An 18259-nucleotide genomic window follows, 5' to 3' on the forward strand; every position below is an offset into this window, starting at 1 on the left:
TGAAATTAGAACACCTCCTTACACCATACACAAAGAGAAACTTGAAATGGATTAAAGACCTAAATGTAAGACCAGAAACTATAAAACTCTTAGAAGAAAACATAGGTAGAGCACTTGATGACATAAATCAAAGCAAGATCCTCTATGACCCACTTCCTAGAATAATGGAAATAAAACAAAAGTAAGTAAGTGGGACCTAATTAAACGCTTTTGCACAACAAAGGAAACTATAAATAAGGTGAAAAGACAACCCTCAGAGAAAATGCTCATTTTCTCCCAAAGGAAACAACTGACAAAGGATTAATTTCCAAAATATATAAGCAGCTCATACAACTCAATACCAGAAAAACAAACAACCCAATCAAAAAGTGGGAAAAAGATCTAAACAGACATTTCTCCAAAGAAGACATACAGATGGCTAACAAACACATGAAAAGATGCTCAATACTGCTCATTTTTAGAGAAATGCAAATCAAAACTACAATGAGATATCACCTCACACTGGTCAGAATGGCCATCATCAAAAAGTCTACAAGCAACAAATGCTGAAGAGGGTGTGGAAAAAAGGGAACCCTCTTGCACTGTTGGTGGGAATGTAAATTGATAAAGCCACTATGAAAGACAGTATGGTGATTTCTTTAAAAAACTAGGAATAAAACCACCATAAGACCCAGCAAGCCCACTCCTAGGCATATACCCTGAGGAAACCAAAACTGAAAAAGACACATGTATCCCATTGTTCACTGTAGCACTATTTACAATAGCTAGAACATGGAAGCAACCTAGATGTCCATCAGCAGATGAATGGATAAAGAAATTTTGGTACATATACACAATGGAATATTTCTCAGCCATAAAAAAGAACACATTTGAACAGTTCTAATGAGGTGGATAAACCTAGAGCCTATTATACAGTGTGAAGTAAGTCAGAAAGTTAGTATCGTATACTAACGCATATATGTCGAATCTAGAAAGATGGTACTGGATAATTTATCTACAGGGCAGCAATGGAGAAAAACATAGAGAACAGAGTTATGGACATGGGGGGAGGGCAGGAGAGGGTGAGATGTATGGAGAGAGTAACATGGAAACTTACATTACCATATGTAAAACAGATAGCCAATGGGAATTTGCTATATGTCTCAGGGAACTCAAACAGGGTTCTGTAGCAACCTAGAGGGGAGGGATAGGGAGGGAGGTGGGAGGGAGGTTCAAGAGGAAAGGGACATATGTGTACCTTATGGCTGATTTATGTTGAGGTTAGACAGAAAACAACAAAATTCTGTAAAGCAATTATCCTTCAATTAAAAAATAAATTAATTTTAAAAAAGCTCCAATATTGACTCAGGATTCAAACCCCAACTCAGGCACTTACTTTCCATATATCTTACAGAAGCCATTTAAACAGCCAGAGCCTCAGCAACCTCTAAAATCAAATAGTCTCTGCCTTAGAGACCAGCTACTCTTTCCCTGCTTCAGGTTTATTCATCCTTCAGAACTCAATTCAATTGTTTCTTCCTCCAGAAACACTTTCTGGACCTTCCTGGATAGGAGAATGCCCTTATGAGATGCATGGCTCCCCTTGGCCCCCCTCTCTCCTTTGGCACGTTATATTTAGAAGTACTGATCAGGTTCCATCTTCTTCCCCTAGACTAGCCCATAAGGAGAGAGGCTGAGTGCCTCTCTGAGTGTCAGCTCCTGGTATACCTGAACCATAAAAGGTGCTAAATGAAAACCTGCTGAATAAATGAATAGATGAATTAACAGGATTTTTATAACATATCAACTCTATCAGTGCCACAGGTGAGGCTTAATAAGCATTTGTAATGGTGAAAAAAATCATCAAGCCTGACCTGACATTACCTGGGGGAAGTAAAACCAGAAGAAAATATTGCCTGGGAGAAAAGAGAGAAAGGGCGTCAGGGAAGAGGGAGGTTTTGTCAGTGAGGTCCTCAGAGAATGGATTCTGCAGCTTAGTTGCAGAGTTGACAGAGCAGGTGCAATATTTCCAAGAGATTTTAAAAAAAGAAGAAAAGCATACTGCTAACCAGGCACAATAGACTGAGCGAGAATGATCGTGTATGCCTGGTGATGTGACAAGCACTATGAGGGATGCCTGAGACCTCTCAGTGTGCCAAGCTGCACAGAAAGCTGATGAGGTCAGGGCTGTTGTTCTTTCCAGTATAATAAATCTATTATAAAGATGCGCTGGACATACCAACCTGATTTAAGAGGACTTCTAGAGAATTCTAATCTCGTTCCTGGATTGGAGGAGTTTATGTAGGATGAGCAGCATCAGAAAGCTAAACTGATGTGCTAAAGTCATCATATCAAGAAGGAACATGTGTGGCTCTCCGAACCCAGCCTCTGATATATGGCAACTCGTGTTATATGTGGCACATGTTTTACTAACAAAATGTAAGTTAAATGTAAGTGTGATGAGAAATATGAGAACTTACTGGAGTATTTCAATTTGCCTCTCAAGACTATTTCGATCTTCTGTGTATTCTCGGATTATTTCCAGATCCCTGTAAAATTACATTTTATGTTTGAATGAGCATTAGGTGTTCAGTCCTGCCTTACCTGTACCTACTCTCCCAGACTCCTTTCCACCTCTTCCAAAGTCCTGTGTCCTTGACCATGGTTTCTATCTCTCCATGCTCCTGCTCAGATTCCCTCAGCCCATTAGCAGCCTCTTCTCCCCTGTGAGCCACAAGCATACCCACACCTCTGCTTCCTCCTGCAAGGCTCTGCTTCCTCCATTCCCCTTTGCAGCATCCACAGCTCCTCCACCCCAGCCCACTGCCCTGGCTCTGTTCCTTACCGGGACTGAAACCCTGGTCTTCTACTAAGCCTGCTCTCCACAGGCGCTCACATTACCCATTCAACCCAACTCACTCTCTCACCTCTGACTCTTCTCTGCTCATTCCAAGCCTTACTGCTATTGCTGCTAAGTTGCTTCAGTCGTGTTCAACTCTGTGCGACCCCAGAGATGGCAGCCTACCAGGCTCCTCTGTCCCTGGGATTCTCCAGGCAAACACTGGAGTGGGTTGCCATTTCCTTCTCCAGTGCATGAAAGTGAAAAGTGAAAGTGAAGTCTCTTAGTCGTGTCCAACTCTTCGTGACCCCATGGACTGTAGCCCACGAGGTTCCTCCATCCATGGGATTTTCCAGGTAAGAGTACTGGAAGAGTACTGGTACCATCAAGCCTTACACAACCCCTGCTGCTGCTGCTGCTAAGTCGCTTCAGTTGTGTCCGACTCTGTGCGACCCCATAGATGGCAGCCCATCAGGCTCCCCTGTCCCTGGGATTCTCCAGGCAAGAACACTGGAGTGGGTTGCCATTTCCTTCTCCAATGCATGAAGATGAAAAGTGAAAGTGAAGTAGCTCAGTCCTGTCCGACTCTGAGCAACCCCATGGACTACAGCCTACTGGGCTCCTCCGTCCACAGGATTTTCCAGGCAAGAGTACTGGAGTGGAGTGCCATCGCCTTCTCCGTACGCAACCCCAATCCCAGCTATATTAATACTCCTTTCTCATCTCTGTGCTCCCAGTCCTGCTGGCCCAATCCCAGCTATATTAATACTCCTTTCTCATCTCTGTGCTCCCAGTCCTGCTGGCCCAATCCCAGCTATATTAATACTCCTTTCTCACCTCTGTGCTCCCAGTCCTGCTGGCCCTCCCCTCCCCACCCTAAGCCACAGAGGGATCCACAGAACTAGGCTTTCTCTGTTCACTATAAACTCATGCTCAACAAGTCCTCTGTTGCTTTATTATGAAGCAGTCCTGGCCTTCTCCTTAAAATGTCCATTCAGAACATCAGCCACTTCCCTCCAGCCCCTATCCCACCCCAGCCCCATTTCTAAGCAGACAACCCCCATCACTATCTTCCCCAGACCCCAAGGCTGTCAAATTTTGTCCCTAATAACTAACTTGCCCATTTGCACTCTTGATAAAGCTACAAGTGTCCCAATTGTCTCTAGGAATTTAAGTTCCTTAGCCAAAAATTCTGGGACCTTACATTACAGCCTTAAACTAGTTTTAAAACTTTTAAAATTTTTTAAACTTTTGCCTTTCCATTCAAAATATCTTTTTATGTCCACTGGCCTGACCACTGTTGCCCAAACTAGTCATGTCCCTCCTTATGTCCTTGCCTCTGCTTTGGGTTTTGCCACACATGGAATGTCTCTGAGACTCTTTTTCCATCTGTAAAATGAGGATAAGGAAAGGTCCTATTGCATAGGAAACGGTGACTGAGTTAATGCTAATGAAGTACTAAAGACAGTGTCAGGCAGTTGTCAGTGGGACCTGTGTTACTTGTTGACAAGCTAATTCAAGTGTCTCTTCTTTAATAAAGTCTCCACCTTTCTGAACTAAAAGAACACTTTGTCTACCATCTCACAGCAATAAACGCAACGTGTGACACTGCTGGTGGTATTGTTTCTGACATTGTTGAGTTCTTATACTGTTTAACTCCGTAACCTTTTAGGTTTTAAGTTTTCCAACTAAATTTGAAGTTCTCAAAGAGCAGAGGCCACATCTTTTCTTTTTTTAAAATGTACTCCACACTCATAACTCCTTATCTAGCTCAGGGTGTATACAGTAAACACTTAATAAATGTATGACTGCTTTTCACTGTGCGTGGGCATGCTCAGTCATGTCTGATCCTTGCATCCTCATAGACTGTAGCTCACCAGGCTCCTCTTATCTATGGAATTTCCCAGGCAAGAATACTGAAGTGGGTTGCCATTTCTTACTTCGGGGGATCTTCCCGACTCAGGGACCGAACTCAGATCTCCTGCATTGGCGGGTGGATTTTTTTACCACTGAGCCACCTGGGGAAGCTTTCCATTACAGGATCTTAATTCTGAATAAGGTTGGTGAAACAACAAACAAAACACAAGGTATTTTTCTCAAGTGTACATGTACTAGGGGATACATGCATATAGTCATGCATATAGATGCATTTTCATATTTACAATACTCCTATATAAATATCTATGTGTATCTTCCCTATGTATAATTACATGCCTTTGTGTGTACTAGATCCTATATTATTATGTGTGTGTTAGAGCCTATATTATTAACACCATATTGCAAAACTAAAGCATAGTAAAAATAAAATGACTTGCCTATGTTGCAGGGCTGGAGTTTCTACCTTCAAAGCACCTCAGTTAGCACTACCTCTTGATACTTTAGGTATATTCTTCTGCTCCCATTTAATTCAAACATTTCTAAGCCCTCCACTGTTCTGAGCAGTCAATAATTAAACTAATGAATCAGTTTGTTTTTTAAAAAATTAAAAACATAAGAATCACTAGATCTGACACTAAACATAAAATCTTTAGAAAGCAAAGAAAATATTAGCAAACTTAATAAATAACTCCTTATTACTACATAGCTAAGCTTCATTCACATGGATGTTACCTAAATAAACATTCCATTCAAACTACAAAGTAAAATGTGAAGTTTCATACCTTTCAGAATTCAGACTCTGATCAGCATAATCACTTTTCAAAGAATCTAATTCACTCTGAAGAAAGGCTATGTTTGTCTGTGCTTCTAAAAGATCTTTCTTAACTTTCTGATTTTCCTAGAGGAAAGGAAGAGTGCAGGTCATTAGACTCAGAGTTTCTTCCACAGGGAGACATGAAGTCAAGTACAGTTTAACTTTCCCACATGTCACTCTCACCCCTCCACTGTCTTCAAACCTTGGTGTTCAAAGAACTAATTATCAATTCAAGGTAATTTTAAATTTTAATAAAGTTTTAAAATGTCAAAATTAAATCCTCAAAGTTGTTGTTGTTCTTCTTCTTTTTTAAATACTTGGCCATTTGGTGCCAAACTACAACAGTAAGAGTTTATCATGATGATTCTTTAACATGTAATTGGTAAAACAATGGAGACCAAACATTTAAACATCTGCTTTAATGAGAGCTGTGGAATTACTGATAGTGTGTGGAATTGACAGTATCTATTACCAGGTAGATGGGCTACTTTTCATAATGCATCCTATTACCTAATATTATTAACTTTTATACTTAAAAATAAGCCTGTGTGGTTAGGAAATTTCTATATTTTTCTTAAAAACAAAAGAGAACAAAAAAAAAATCACTGGAAGTTTCTGGTTAAATATGGTAGACTGGGCACATGAACTAGTCTTCTTTCCCTTTTGAGACCCTATTAACATGAAATACCAAAGGAAATAAACTAATAAAAGAATGGAAGAGGGGCCAGTCAACAGCCAAGTGATCTAAAAACATTGCTGGAAAAAGGAAACTGGATGGCAATGCGCTGACAAAGGGAAGAAAGAAGGGGAAAATGGGGTCCAGATGATAGGTATTGAAGGTTCTGCTGTAGAGCAGAGCAGAGACAACTGGTCAGGCAGAAGCCCAGAGAGTGAGAAAGAGGGCTGAAAACAGAGATTAAAATTGTGTATTAAGTCATGCTGCCTCTCAAGCCCATACCTGCTCTTACTCTAGGAAAGAAGAGCAGAAAGCCAGAGCTGATTCCAAAGGCAACAAGTTATTTAAAAATAACTGAATGATTCCCCAGAGGAAAGCTACGCCTTCTCTTTGTACATATCCATGCCTCATGCATATGGTACCTGGGGTTCCACGTTTGACAGCCAGCTTCACATAGAGAGCTCCAAGCAGACTGTCTTTCAGAAGAGAGGCCCTGAAGTAAACAGATCTATTTTCCTAGCTGCACAGGAATCATACATTGGCTACCTGAAATGGTCAGAAATTCCAAGGTGACATTTGAGTAGCAAATTTAAAAAGCAATCAATCCAATAAGAATTGAAATCTCCTGGACTCCAAAACTTCTCCAATATTTTCAGGAGATGAAAAAACAAATTCCATGTACTGCAAAGAATAGATAGAAGTTGCAAGGTATCAGGGATATGAAGATGGCAGAGTTTCTTTTTATAAGTAACCAAAAACCCCACCAAGAGAATCCAAGAGAAGTAAGCAACTCTTTAAAGTCATGATTCAAGCATAAAACCAACTAAGAGGTAGCAAAATCTGGAACTGGTAGTGCATAAATGGATCCTAACCACAAAGCTGGGGGACCTTCTCTTTTTGAGTGACACAGGGATAATAAGTGGAGAGAAATAAATGCAATTCTAGCTCATTCATGCTCACTTCTTGGCTCTGCAGGGGAGAATATTTAGATTCATAATAAAGGAAATATTCATTATTGGCTTTCAGTGTTTGAGTCAACCTAGAAACTAAAGAAAATAATGATGATGAAACAGATATAGATATTATCAATTCTGGGAACAGAAATACTAGAGATATTGTCAGCAGAAGATGGAAAGGGACAGCAAGAGGAAGGATAGGGCAATAAGACCTCATCTTACAAAGCTAGGGAAACAGATCTGAGTTGATGTTATATGAATGCAGGGGTTAACTAATAAATGTTTAAAGGTCACATAATCATTGCTCTGAGTGAAAAATAAAAGCATTTACAATAGGTATTAGGTAACAGACTGAGGGAAAAGTCTGCCAAAAATGTAACACCTTTAGTCAGAGGTATTTCAAAGACTCTCTAACTGTAGTATTAATTTCTCTTTAAGTTTTTATTCCTGGAACACTGAAATCATAGCATGATTTTATTTAAGAAACAGTAGTCTAACAGGAAATACATTACTGAGAATGAAAAGGTAATTCTTACCATTGATAAATCATAAATTTGTTTCTTTAATGCAGCCACATCTTGTTTCTGACTTATGTGTTTTGATTGTTCTTCTAGCTGAAAGAGCAAGTAAAAGTTGAACATTTACAAATTCACTTTTAGTTGGTTCCACTAAGTTTAGGAATATATTCACATTCAGATCTGGGAATTCTAAACGTCTTCAATTTTGAACATTATACAACCACATAAATCATTAAATTAGATGTAATCCATAAGAATTTGAAATTTTGCTTTAAATAATTAAAATCTTTGAAATGCAGGTTTATTTATTTTTTCCAAGTCGTACTTTTAAAAAATTTATTTATTTTAATTGGAGGCTAATTACTTTATAATATTGTGGTAGTTTTTGCCATACATTGACATGAATCAGCCATGGGTGTACATGTGTCCCCCTGTTACAAACCCCCCTCCCACCTCCCTCCCCATCCCATCTCTCTGGGTTGTCCCAGTGCACTGGCTTTGAGTGCCCTGTTTCATGCATCGAACTTGGACTGGTCATCTATTTCACATATGGTAATATACGTGTTTCAATGCTATTTTCTCAAATCATCACACACTCGCCTTCTCCCAGAGTCTAAAACTCTGTTCTTTATATCTATGTCTCTTTTTTTGCTGTCTCGCATATAAGGTCATCGTTACCATCTTTCTAAATTCCATATATATGCGATAATATACTGTATTGGTGTTTTTCTTTCTGACTTACTTTACTCTGTATAAGAGGCTCCAGTTTCATCCACCTCATTAGAAATGACTCAAACGCGTTTTTTTAATAGCTGAGTAATATTTCATTGTGTATATTACCACAACTGTTTTATCCATTTATCTGCCGATGGACATCTAGTTTGCTTCCATGTCCTAGCTATTGTAAACAGTGCTGCGATGAACATTGGGGTACACGTGTCTCTTTCAACTCTGGTTTCTTTGGTGTGTATGCCCAGCAGTGGGACTGCTGGGTCATATGGCAGTTCTATTTCATTTTTTAAGGAATCTCCACACTGTTCTCCATAGTGGCTGTACTAGTTTGCATTCCCACCAACAGTGTAACAGGGTTCCCTTTTCTCCACACCCTCTCCAGCATTTATTGCTTGTAGACTTTTTGATAGCAGCCATTCTGATTAGCGTGAGATGGTACCTCATTGTGGTTTTGATTTGCATTTCTCTGATAATGAGTGATGTTGAGCATCTTTTCATGTGTTTGTTAGCCATCTGTATGTCTTCTTTGGAGAAATGTCTGTTTAGTTCTTTGGCCCATTTTTTTGATTGGGTTGTTTATTTTTCTTGTATTGAGCTGCATGAGCTGCTTGTATATTTTTGAGATTAATTCTCTGTCAGTTGTTTCATTTGCTATTATTTTCTCCCATTCTGAAGGCTGTCTTTTCACCTTGCTTATAGTTTCCTTTGTTGTGCAAAAGCTTTTAAGTTTAATTAGGTCCCATTTGTTTATTTTTGCTTTTATTTCCAATACTCTGGGAGGTGGGTCCTAGAGGATCCTGCTGTGATTTATGTCAGAGAGTGTTCTGCCTGTTTTCTTCTAGGAGTTTTATAGTTTCTGGTCTTACATTTAGATCTTTAATCCATTTTTAGTTTATTTTTGTGTATGGTATTAGGAAGTGTTCTAGTTTCACTCTTTTACAAGTGGTTAACCAGTTTTCCCAGCACCACTTGTTAAAAGAGATTGTCTTTTCTCCATTGTATATTCTTGCCTCTTTTGTCAAAAACAAAGGTGTCCATAGGTTTGTGGATTTATCTCTGGGCTTTCTATTTTGTTCCATTGATCTGTATTTCTGTCTTTGTGCCAGTACCATACTATCTTGATGACTGTAGCTTTGTAGTAACTTTGAAGTCAGGCAGGTTGATTCCTCCAGTGCCATTCTTCTTTTTAAGATTGCTTTTGCTATTCAAGGTTTTTTGTGTTTAAATACAAACTGTGAAATTATTTCTTCTAGTTCTGTGAAAAATACCATTGGTAGCTTGATAGGGATTGCATTGAATATACAGATTGCTTTGGGTAATATACTCATTTTCACTATATTGATTCTTCCAATCCATGAACATGGTATGTTCTCCATCTATTTGTGTCCTCTTTGATTTCACCAGTGTTTTATAGTTTTATATATATAGGTCTTTTGTTTCTTTAGGTAGATATATTCCTAAGTATTTTATTCTTTTCATTGCAATGGTGAATGGAATTGTTCCCTTAATCTATTATGGGCAGTGTGGGGTCAGTTCAGTTTAAGATAGTTCCTTGTTCCAGCCTTTATTTGTTCTCAAGGTCTATAGGCCCCCTCCAATGCATAGTCAATGTTAACTACAGGGTTTAATCTGTTGCACCTGTCACTTCTGGAGCAGTTCCCTCTTGTTTATTTTGCCTTCCTCTGTTTGCAAGTCTCTTCAGTGTCCAATTTCTGCCCTGACACAAGGGGGTAAAAGGGGTCACTTATTTAGGCTCACTTGTTCAGTTGTGTTGTGGGGAGGGAGGGACACTGCAAACAAATATTGCTGGTGTGTGTGTGGGGAGTGCTTGCAGTGTATGGACTAGAGGACCCTGCTGTGATTTATGTCAGAGAGTGTTCTGCCTGGGTCTGCCACAGCTCAAGGCAGCATGTGCTTCCCAGGTCTACACTGCTCAGGCTCCAGGGTGCTCTGCAAGGGCACTGTCTGAAGTGGGCCCTACATTTCATACATTTCCCAGGTCTAAGTCTGTCAGGTTCTTGTGTACTCTGCAAGGGCATAGACATGGATTGGTGTGCATTTTGCACCCTTCCCAGCTCTGAGCAATTCAGGTGACCAGGTGCTTGGCGAGCACACTGTCCTGGGGGACCATGCATCTTAATCACCTCCCTGGTCCCAGCCACTCAGGGTGCTTTATGAGAGCACCATCTCAGCTGTGCCATGTGTCTCCTCTGCGGAGCTGATCTCAGGCTGCAACCCTCCTGGCAGATGTCAACCATCCAGGATCCCATGAAGACATGGTTAGCAACTGGAAGCATGCTCACAGTTTGGTGGAAGATGCTGTCTCTGGGGCCGAGACTGTAGCAGCCCCTTGCCTTCTGGCTCTGGCTGTCACATGCCTGCCTCTGGGAGGATGGGGTGAAGGGGCTTGTGTGCAGCCACCTAGCTCTCCTTTGGTATTCGTTCAATCCATTTTTTTGTGAATGGGCCAGGTGAACATTAGAGCTTTTGCGGGAAAGTTCTTTTTTTTTTTTCTCTCTCTGGTGATCCCACAGTTCGGGTTGCTTACTTCACGTTAGCTTCCTCAGACTGCCCTCAGGCATTCAGGCCCAGTCCTTACTTTAAGCACTGATGATACAGCCCACATCTCCCTGCCCAGTGCCCTGCTCACTGGTGGTAGATGCAGGCGTCTGGGCTACTTCTCCACTGGCAGTTGCGGTTAGGCTTTGAACAAGGTATTAAACCTGGAACTCAATGTCCTCAGCTGTAAAAGTGGGAAACTTATACTTTCCTCAGACAAAGTTTGAGAATTCGATTTTCTTAAATAATGAAGAAGCGGGTTAATAAGCTACACAGTCAATAAAATGTCAGTTATTGTGGTTAGACAGGACAGTTTATTATTAATCCCATTTTACAGATGAGAAGCTAACCATCAGAATCATGAAGCCAATTGTCCCAGGTGTTACAGGAAGGAATTGGCACAGCCTCGATAAAGACTCAGGTCTCATCACTCCTGACTCTTACTGTTCAGTGCCTTTTTGGTCTTCATCATTATGTTGTATGAGGGCAAGAAATTCTTGTGTCTCCTCTTTTTTTATTAAAATATTTATTTATTTATTTTTGGCTGCGTCAGGTCTTAGCTGTGCATGTGGGATCTTTGTTGTGGTGGGTAGGCTCCAGAGTGCTTGGGCTCAGCAGCTGCAGCCTGCATGCTTAGTTGCCCCATGGCATGTGGGATCTTAGTTCCCTGACCAGGGACTGAACGTGTGTCCCCTGCAATGGCAGACAGATTCTTAACCACTGGACCACCAGTGAAGTCCCTCTGTGTCTCCTCTTGCAAACATAATCTTAGTATAATGATTTGGGATGACATGGAAATAAGTAAGGACAGGGACTAGGAGAATCTATGACTCTAGCATAAAGCAAAGGATTGGTCCATTCAAATTCTGTAATACAAGCATTGTATTATGGTCTAATGACCTCTGGAAATCACATACAAGGTTGACATTGATAATACTTTTCCAAGAAGAATGCTGGGGAGAAATCTTAATATGTCAGAGGTTTAAATTACAATAACCCACAAAATACAGTTGTCACTTAATCTCATTCAGTATGAGCACTGAAAGGAGCATTAAAGGTTATCGTATGACCGATCAGAGAAGCAAAGTGATGTGCCCACATTCACAGTGCCACTTGCAGGGACAATTATTTTTTAAGTACCTATTTTCATTTTAGCTAAGATATTTCTATTAATTATAGAGACAATCCACATGCAGGAAGTGAATCCAATACTGTGCTGGAGACAATGTATATCAGCAGGTGAGAGCCTATTTATTTTAAGCATCTCTTCCCAAACTGCATTCAGTGATGTCAACTTGGCAGCTTGAAATTGGTAATGGTGGAAATATTTATACTATGGAAATTGGCAAATATCAGAAATCCTCCTTCTTTCCTCCCCTTTCCAGAACCTGCTTTTTTTTTTTAGGCTGTGCCAGGTGTGGCATGTGGGATCTTACCCCCATCAGGGATTTAACCCACGACCCCTGCAAGGGAAGCTCAGAGTCCTAACCACTGGACCACAGGGGAACTCCTCCAGAGCCTGTTGTTAAACACCTACCAGCAAACCACACAGTAAAATGGACCCTAATCTTTAGAAAACAAATAGAACAAAGGCCAAAACCAATCACACCTTTGCTTTCACTTCAACAGATTCTCTCCCACCCTGTGCTCTGATCAGGGGTCCTCTAGATCTGGAACTTGCTACAGAGAAGAGAAATATTCATTTCATTTAATAAATACCCAGTGAATACATGTAACCTGTAGTAAGCTGGGTGAAGGACTACATGACCAGGAAAGACTGTTGCTGCTGTCATGAGAAGACAGTCCACCAGATACGTGGGACTCGAGGGCACTTGGTAAAGACATGGAAAGAAAACTGAGGTTTGACGGACAACTGTTCAAGGGATCAGAAATATCCATTAGATCTATGCAAAAGATATGCTGCCCTTAGAAAAAGAAATTGAGGCCTTTAAAAAAATTCTTGCCAAGGAGTCCAATTTGATTCTGATATCTGATCCATCCACAGCTTCAATATGATTCCCTATGTTTTTAGTTGCTAAAAATTTAGACACACGGAGATAATGAAGTTATCCCTCAGTCGAGCTGCCCTATATCTACCTTCTTGAGTTTCTTTATCGTCACCTGCAGGTCTCCCACTTCTGTTTCATACTGACGCCTGAGGTCACTGAGAGCTTCCTCAGCTTTGCGTTTTTCCTGGAAAAAAAAAAAAAACACACAACAAAACCAACTTGTTGATTTAAATAGGCTCTTCAAAATACTAGAGGTGAGAAACATTTTGTGTCTAACCAAGAGAGTTGGACTATAAAGAAAGCTGAGCGCCAAAGAATTGATGCTTTTGAACTGTGGTGTTGGAGAAGACTCTTGAGAGTCCCTTGGACAGCAAGGAGATCCAACCAGTCCATCCTAAAGGAAATCAGTCCTGAATGTTCATTGGAAGGACTGATGTTGAAGCTGAAACGCCAATATGGTGGCTACCTGATGCAAAGAGCAGACTCATTGGAAAAGACCCTGATGCTGGGAAAGATTGAAGGCTGGAGGAGAAGGGGACAACAGAGGATGAGATGGTTGGATGGCATCACTGACTCAATGGACATGAGTTTGAATAAACTCAGGGAGTTGGTGATGGACAGGGAGGCCTGGTGTGCTGCAGTCCATGGGGTCGCAAAGAGTCAGACATGACTGAGCAACTGAACTGAACTGAACTGAAGGCTGATCCCAAATCTTCTACACAGAGATGGTGAGAAGGCATAAGGGAAGTAACCAAACTTAAGATGCCCAGCACTTCCAGAATGGAAACCTACAAGAGTGAAGGAACTGAGGAATCCTACAACCTATATACACACATTACCTGGGGTGACACCTCTAAGGCCACTACTTGATTGTGATAGAGGGCTGTAGTGCATTGATTAAGTAGCTAATTAAATACTGCTATGTTTAATGAAAAGCTCTGGCTCAGCCAAGGGCCCCATCACTTGCCCAAGTCCCATCATGTTATCAGGACTCAGGAAGACCTGGTGTGTTCACTGTTTTTCCAAGAGTCTCCCTGGGCTTCCCTGGTGGCTCAGATGGTAAATAATCCACATGCAATGCAGGAGACCCGGGTTTGATCCCTGGGTTGGGAAGATCCTCTGGAGGAGGGCATGGCTACCCACTCCAGTATTCTTGCCTGGAGAATCCCATGGATAGATGAGCCTGGTGGGCTACAGTCCATGGGGGTCACAAAGAGCTGGATACAGCTGAGTGACTAACACTACTACTATACCTTATCTAAATACAAATCACACCAACTGCAAATTTCCATGCAAAGTGCTGCTCACAGGCTGGTACTTCTCTTATGTATTGCTCCTGGTGCAGAGAATGGCAAAAGGGCACCCCTGGAGGTCAGGGGCTGTAGCTCTCATGAGCCTAAATAGCTCTTAATTTTCTTTTTCTCTTAACATATTGTGGAATTTTATATCCTGTGTTCTGTATTCAAATAAAGTTTTAAGTTTATAATGTAAAACTGAGTGTAATAAGACCTAAATAAACAAAGAATATATCAAGTTTGTGGATCATTCATTGTTATTAAGATGCCAATTCTCCTCCAATTGATCTATAGATGCAATGAAGTCCAGCCGAACCCCAGCAGAGTTTTTTTTTTTTTTTTTTAAGAAACTGACAACCTGAGTCTTAGAGAAGGAAATGTCAACCTGCTCCAGTATTCTTGCTTGGAGAATTCCATTGACAGAGGAGCCTGGAAGGCTATGGTCCGTGGGGTCGCAAAGAGTTGGACACAACTTAGTGACTAAACAACAAACAACAACCTGATTCTATGGAAATTGAAGACCTAAAATAGAAACTTTGAAAAAGAACAAACCTGAAGAATTAATTTTATTTGATTTCAAGACTTATTTATGAAGCAACAGTCATCAAGACAATGCAATACCAGCATTGTTGCCATTGCTGTTCAGTCGCCGAGTCGTGTCCAATTCTTTGCGACCCCATGGAACAGAATGGAAAGCCCAGAAATAAACCAAACACAGATAAAAATGATTTTGGACAAAGTGCAAAGGCAGTTCAACTGAGAACAGATAGTATTTTCAACAAATGGGCTGAAACAATTAGATATGCACATGCAACAAAATATGAACTTTGATCCATACCTTGCGAAATGGATCCTAAATGTGAAACCTAAAACAATAAAACTCATAGAAGAAACATGGGAGAAAAATCATTGCAACCTTGGGGTAGGCAAAGATTTCTTAAATATCAAAAGCAGGATACATGAAAGAAAAAGCTGACAAACTGGACTAAAAAAAAAAAAAAACCAAAAAATGTCTACTTTTTTAGAGACACTGTTAGGAGAATGCAAAGATAAGTCACAGTCTGGGAGGAAATATTTACAGATAAGAATATATAAACAACTCCTAAAACTCAATAATAAGAAAACAACCAGGGACTTCCCTGGTTCCCAGTGGTTGGCACTTCATGCTTCCACTGCGAGGGGCACAGATTTGATCCCTGGTTGGGGATTTAAGAACCCACACATTTTGCCCTGTGCATGGCGAAAATAAAAAAAGAAAAAAGAAGACAACCAAACGGAGTTTTAAAAATGAACAAAAGACTCTGACAGATGCTTCACTGGAGAAGACACCAAATGGTTCTGACAAGGAGGGGCCGAGAGGGAGGCATGACACAGAGGCATGGAAACCAGCAGTATGTGAATGTAACCATTACCTTGACTGTGATGGTGGTTCCTCAGTATATACATAAATCTCATCATATTCTACTCCTTGAGTATATACAGTTTATTGTCTGCCCATTACACCTCCATAAAGCTGTTAAAGCATATTTTTTTAAAAAACCCTAATTGACACAATGGGATAAACACTATCTGTGCAAGAGGAGTCAAGGTCAGGAGGAGGTGAATGTGGCTGGAGGACTATGGCAGGGCACTGGGGAGAAGGGAAGACTTTCTCTGAGCTTTGCAAAATTTAGGAAAGTGGAAAGGAGTCATCAAGGCCAAGAAAACAGCTGGAGTGAAAGCAGAGCAATGAGCCGTGGAGAGCCAGGCGAGACATGCTTAGTAGAGGTAAGTTACGGAAAGTCTTCAATCAGCCTAGACGTGTTATTCCAGACAGACTAGGAGACTGGGACAGACTAACAAACAGGTGTCATCCCACGGTCAAAGGAGCTCTGTTGGCAGCGTGTGCTGAGGTTTTCAGAGACTGTGTCTGTGCAGTGACTCACTGGCTGTGTATGCCATTTCTGTGGAACACAGCAACGCTGCTGTGGATGCCACGTATGCACCACCCCTGTACCAGAGCCAAGGAAAGAGAGGAGATGTTATAATGAACAAAACATGAAGTTATAACAGGTGGTCTGTGGTCAGGTATCCACTGTGTGCTAGTCTGTGCTTAGTCATGTCTGACTGTTTGCGACCCTATGGACTATAGCCCACCAAGCTCCTCTGTCCATAGAATTTTCCAGACAGGAATACTGGAGCAGGTTGCCATTTCCTACTCCAGGGGAGCTTCCCCACCCAGGGATCAAACCAGCATCGCTCTGTCTCCTGCACTGGCAGGAGGATTCTTTACCACTGTGCCACCTGGGAAGCCTGGGTATCCATTACCAACAACCAATTTGGGAAATGCTTAGCTGGATGAGGCAGAGATTTATTGCAGAACAAAACATGTGCTTGATATGTGCGATGAATGAATGAATGCAGATTAAATGGCTGGAGAGGGGAAAGGCAGAAAAATTAGGATGTTATTGTTTTTAGACTAGAAAGATAAAGGGCTAACAAAAGAATGAGATAACCATTACATTAACCCTGGATCATGGACTCTGAGCCATTTACATGATATCCAAACAGTTATTAAATGTGTTATTAAGAGATAGGAGAACAAAGAGACCTGAAGGCATATATGTGGTAAAGCAAAGCAAGGTGAAGAATCTGAAAGATCATAAGGTATACAGAGCAATGGGAAAGAGGAGAATGGTAACAGCCATGGTGCCCCTACCACACCTCAGCACTAGGCTAGGCATGCATATAGACCATCAGGCTCCACCCTCCTTAAAGCAGGTTGGTGGCTTATCCTATCAAAAGTTGAAACAACAAAGGCTCAGAGGCTAGGTAATTTTTCCAGTGCCACTTAACTGAGATGGGGCAGAGCCAGGAGGCAAACTTAGGCCTGCAGTTAAGTTGCTAAGTCCTGTCTGACTCTTGTGACCCCTGGACTGTAGCCTGCCAGGCTCCTCTGTCCATGGGATTCTCCAGGCAAGAATACTGGAGTGGGTTGCCATGCATTCCTCCAGGGGATCTTCCCAGCTTAGGAATCGAACCCAGGTCTCCTCTATTGCAGGTCTATCAGAGGCCAATACCCAGGCCCTTCTCACTCAATTTTCTCCTTCTCAGAGTTAATGGGGAAAAATGAACAGAAAAAAGAGAACGTTCAACCTAACATTAGCTACTCAAAGAAATACGTCTCTTTTCTGTTTGCAGTAAACATTAATCACCCAAATATATTTTATAAGGAAGAAAGACAATTATTTCTCCTATGAAAGTCACTAAACGTTAACACCTAACTTCCAACTATGAGAGTTCCTGTATTGATAAGTAAAAGCATATCCCACCATGACAGTGTTTTAACTTCATTGTAATCTAGATTTATTTAATTTATATTATTTATTTATTTGACTGCCCTGGATCTTAGTTGCGGCATGTGGGATCTAGTTCCCTGACCAGGGATCGAACCTGGGCCCTCTGTATTAGAAGCTTGTAGCCTTAGTCACTGGACCCCAGGGAAGTCCTTGCAATCTAGATTTAAAGCAGTAGTGGCCATGGGCTGAGAGACAGTGGTATTAAGGGTGAAGCCAACCTCCCCTATGAAGACGGGTTCAGCCTTCTCCTTTAGGCCTCAGCTCTCCTGTCCCCTCTTCAAGGAGGCTCCTGACCTCCAAGTCTGAAGCAGCTTAGCCCCTTTATTTGACTTCTTATTGTCTCTCTCTTTTCCCCTAATCTATCCCCCTCAAAACCACCACCAACAAAGCCCTTGTTGAGAGTGCCTGTGGCAACCTGGATGTGCCATAACCCAGAGAATGCCCCGTGCCCTGTACACAAAAGGTAGTCCAAGGATTCATCGCGTAAACAGGCCAGTCCCACAAACTCACATCTTTCCGTGTCTTGTGTTCTGCAGCCTGAATCCTCTGATCCATTTCCTCTTCCAGTTCACTCAACTGCATGGCTGCCTTGTCCTGGGCTCTGAAATTCAAGAGGGTACACACCTTTTCATTATACTCTTGGCCTTGTAGCATGAAGAGAAAATT

At 41.3% G+C, this 18259-nt stretch overlaps 1 protein-coding gene across 2 annotated transcripts in view; it reads right to left on the bottom strand.

Moving 5' to 3' along the window:
* RASEF (RAS and EF-hand domain containing) overlaps positions 1–18259 on the bottom strand; it is a 90765-nt gene that overhangs the window by 33237 nt on the left and 39269 nt on the right. Inside the window, exons 3-7 of one of the 2 annotated variants that reach the window (XM_061426012.1) lie at positions 18104–18194; positions 13049–13144; positions 7679–7756; positions 5479–5594; positions 2460–2528 (exon numbers count right to left, since the gene is read on the bottom strand). In XM_061426012.1, the coding sequence (XP_061281996.1) occupies positions 2460–2528; positions 5479–5594; positions 7679–7756; positions 13049–13144; positions 18104–18194 (450 nt within the window). The remainder of the gene's footprint in view (positions 1–2459; positions 2529–5478; positions 5595–7678; positions 7757–13048; positions 13145–18103; positions 18195–18259) is intronic. The other variant, XM_061426011.1, reaches the window with a different exon arrangement.

Source organism: Bos javanicus, chromosome 8 (genome assembly GCF_032452875.1).
Source record: "Bos javanicus breed banteng chromosome 8, ARS-OSU_banteng_1.0, whole genome shotgun sequence".
Lineage (NCBI taxonomy): Eukaryota > Metazoa > Chordata > Mammalia > Artiodactyla > Bovidae > Bos > Bos javanicus.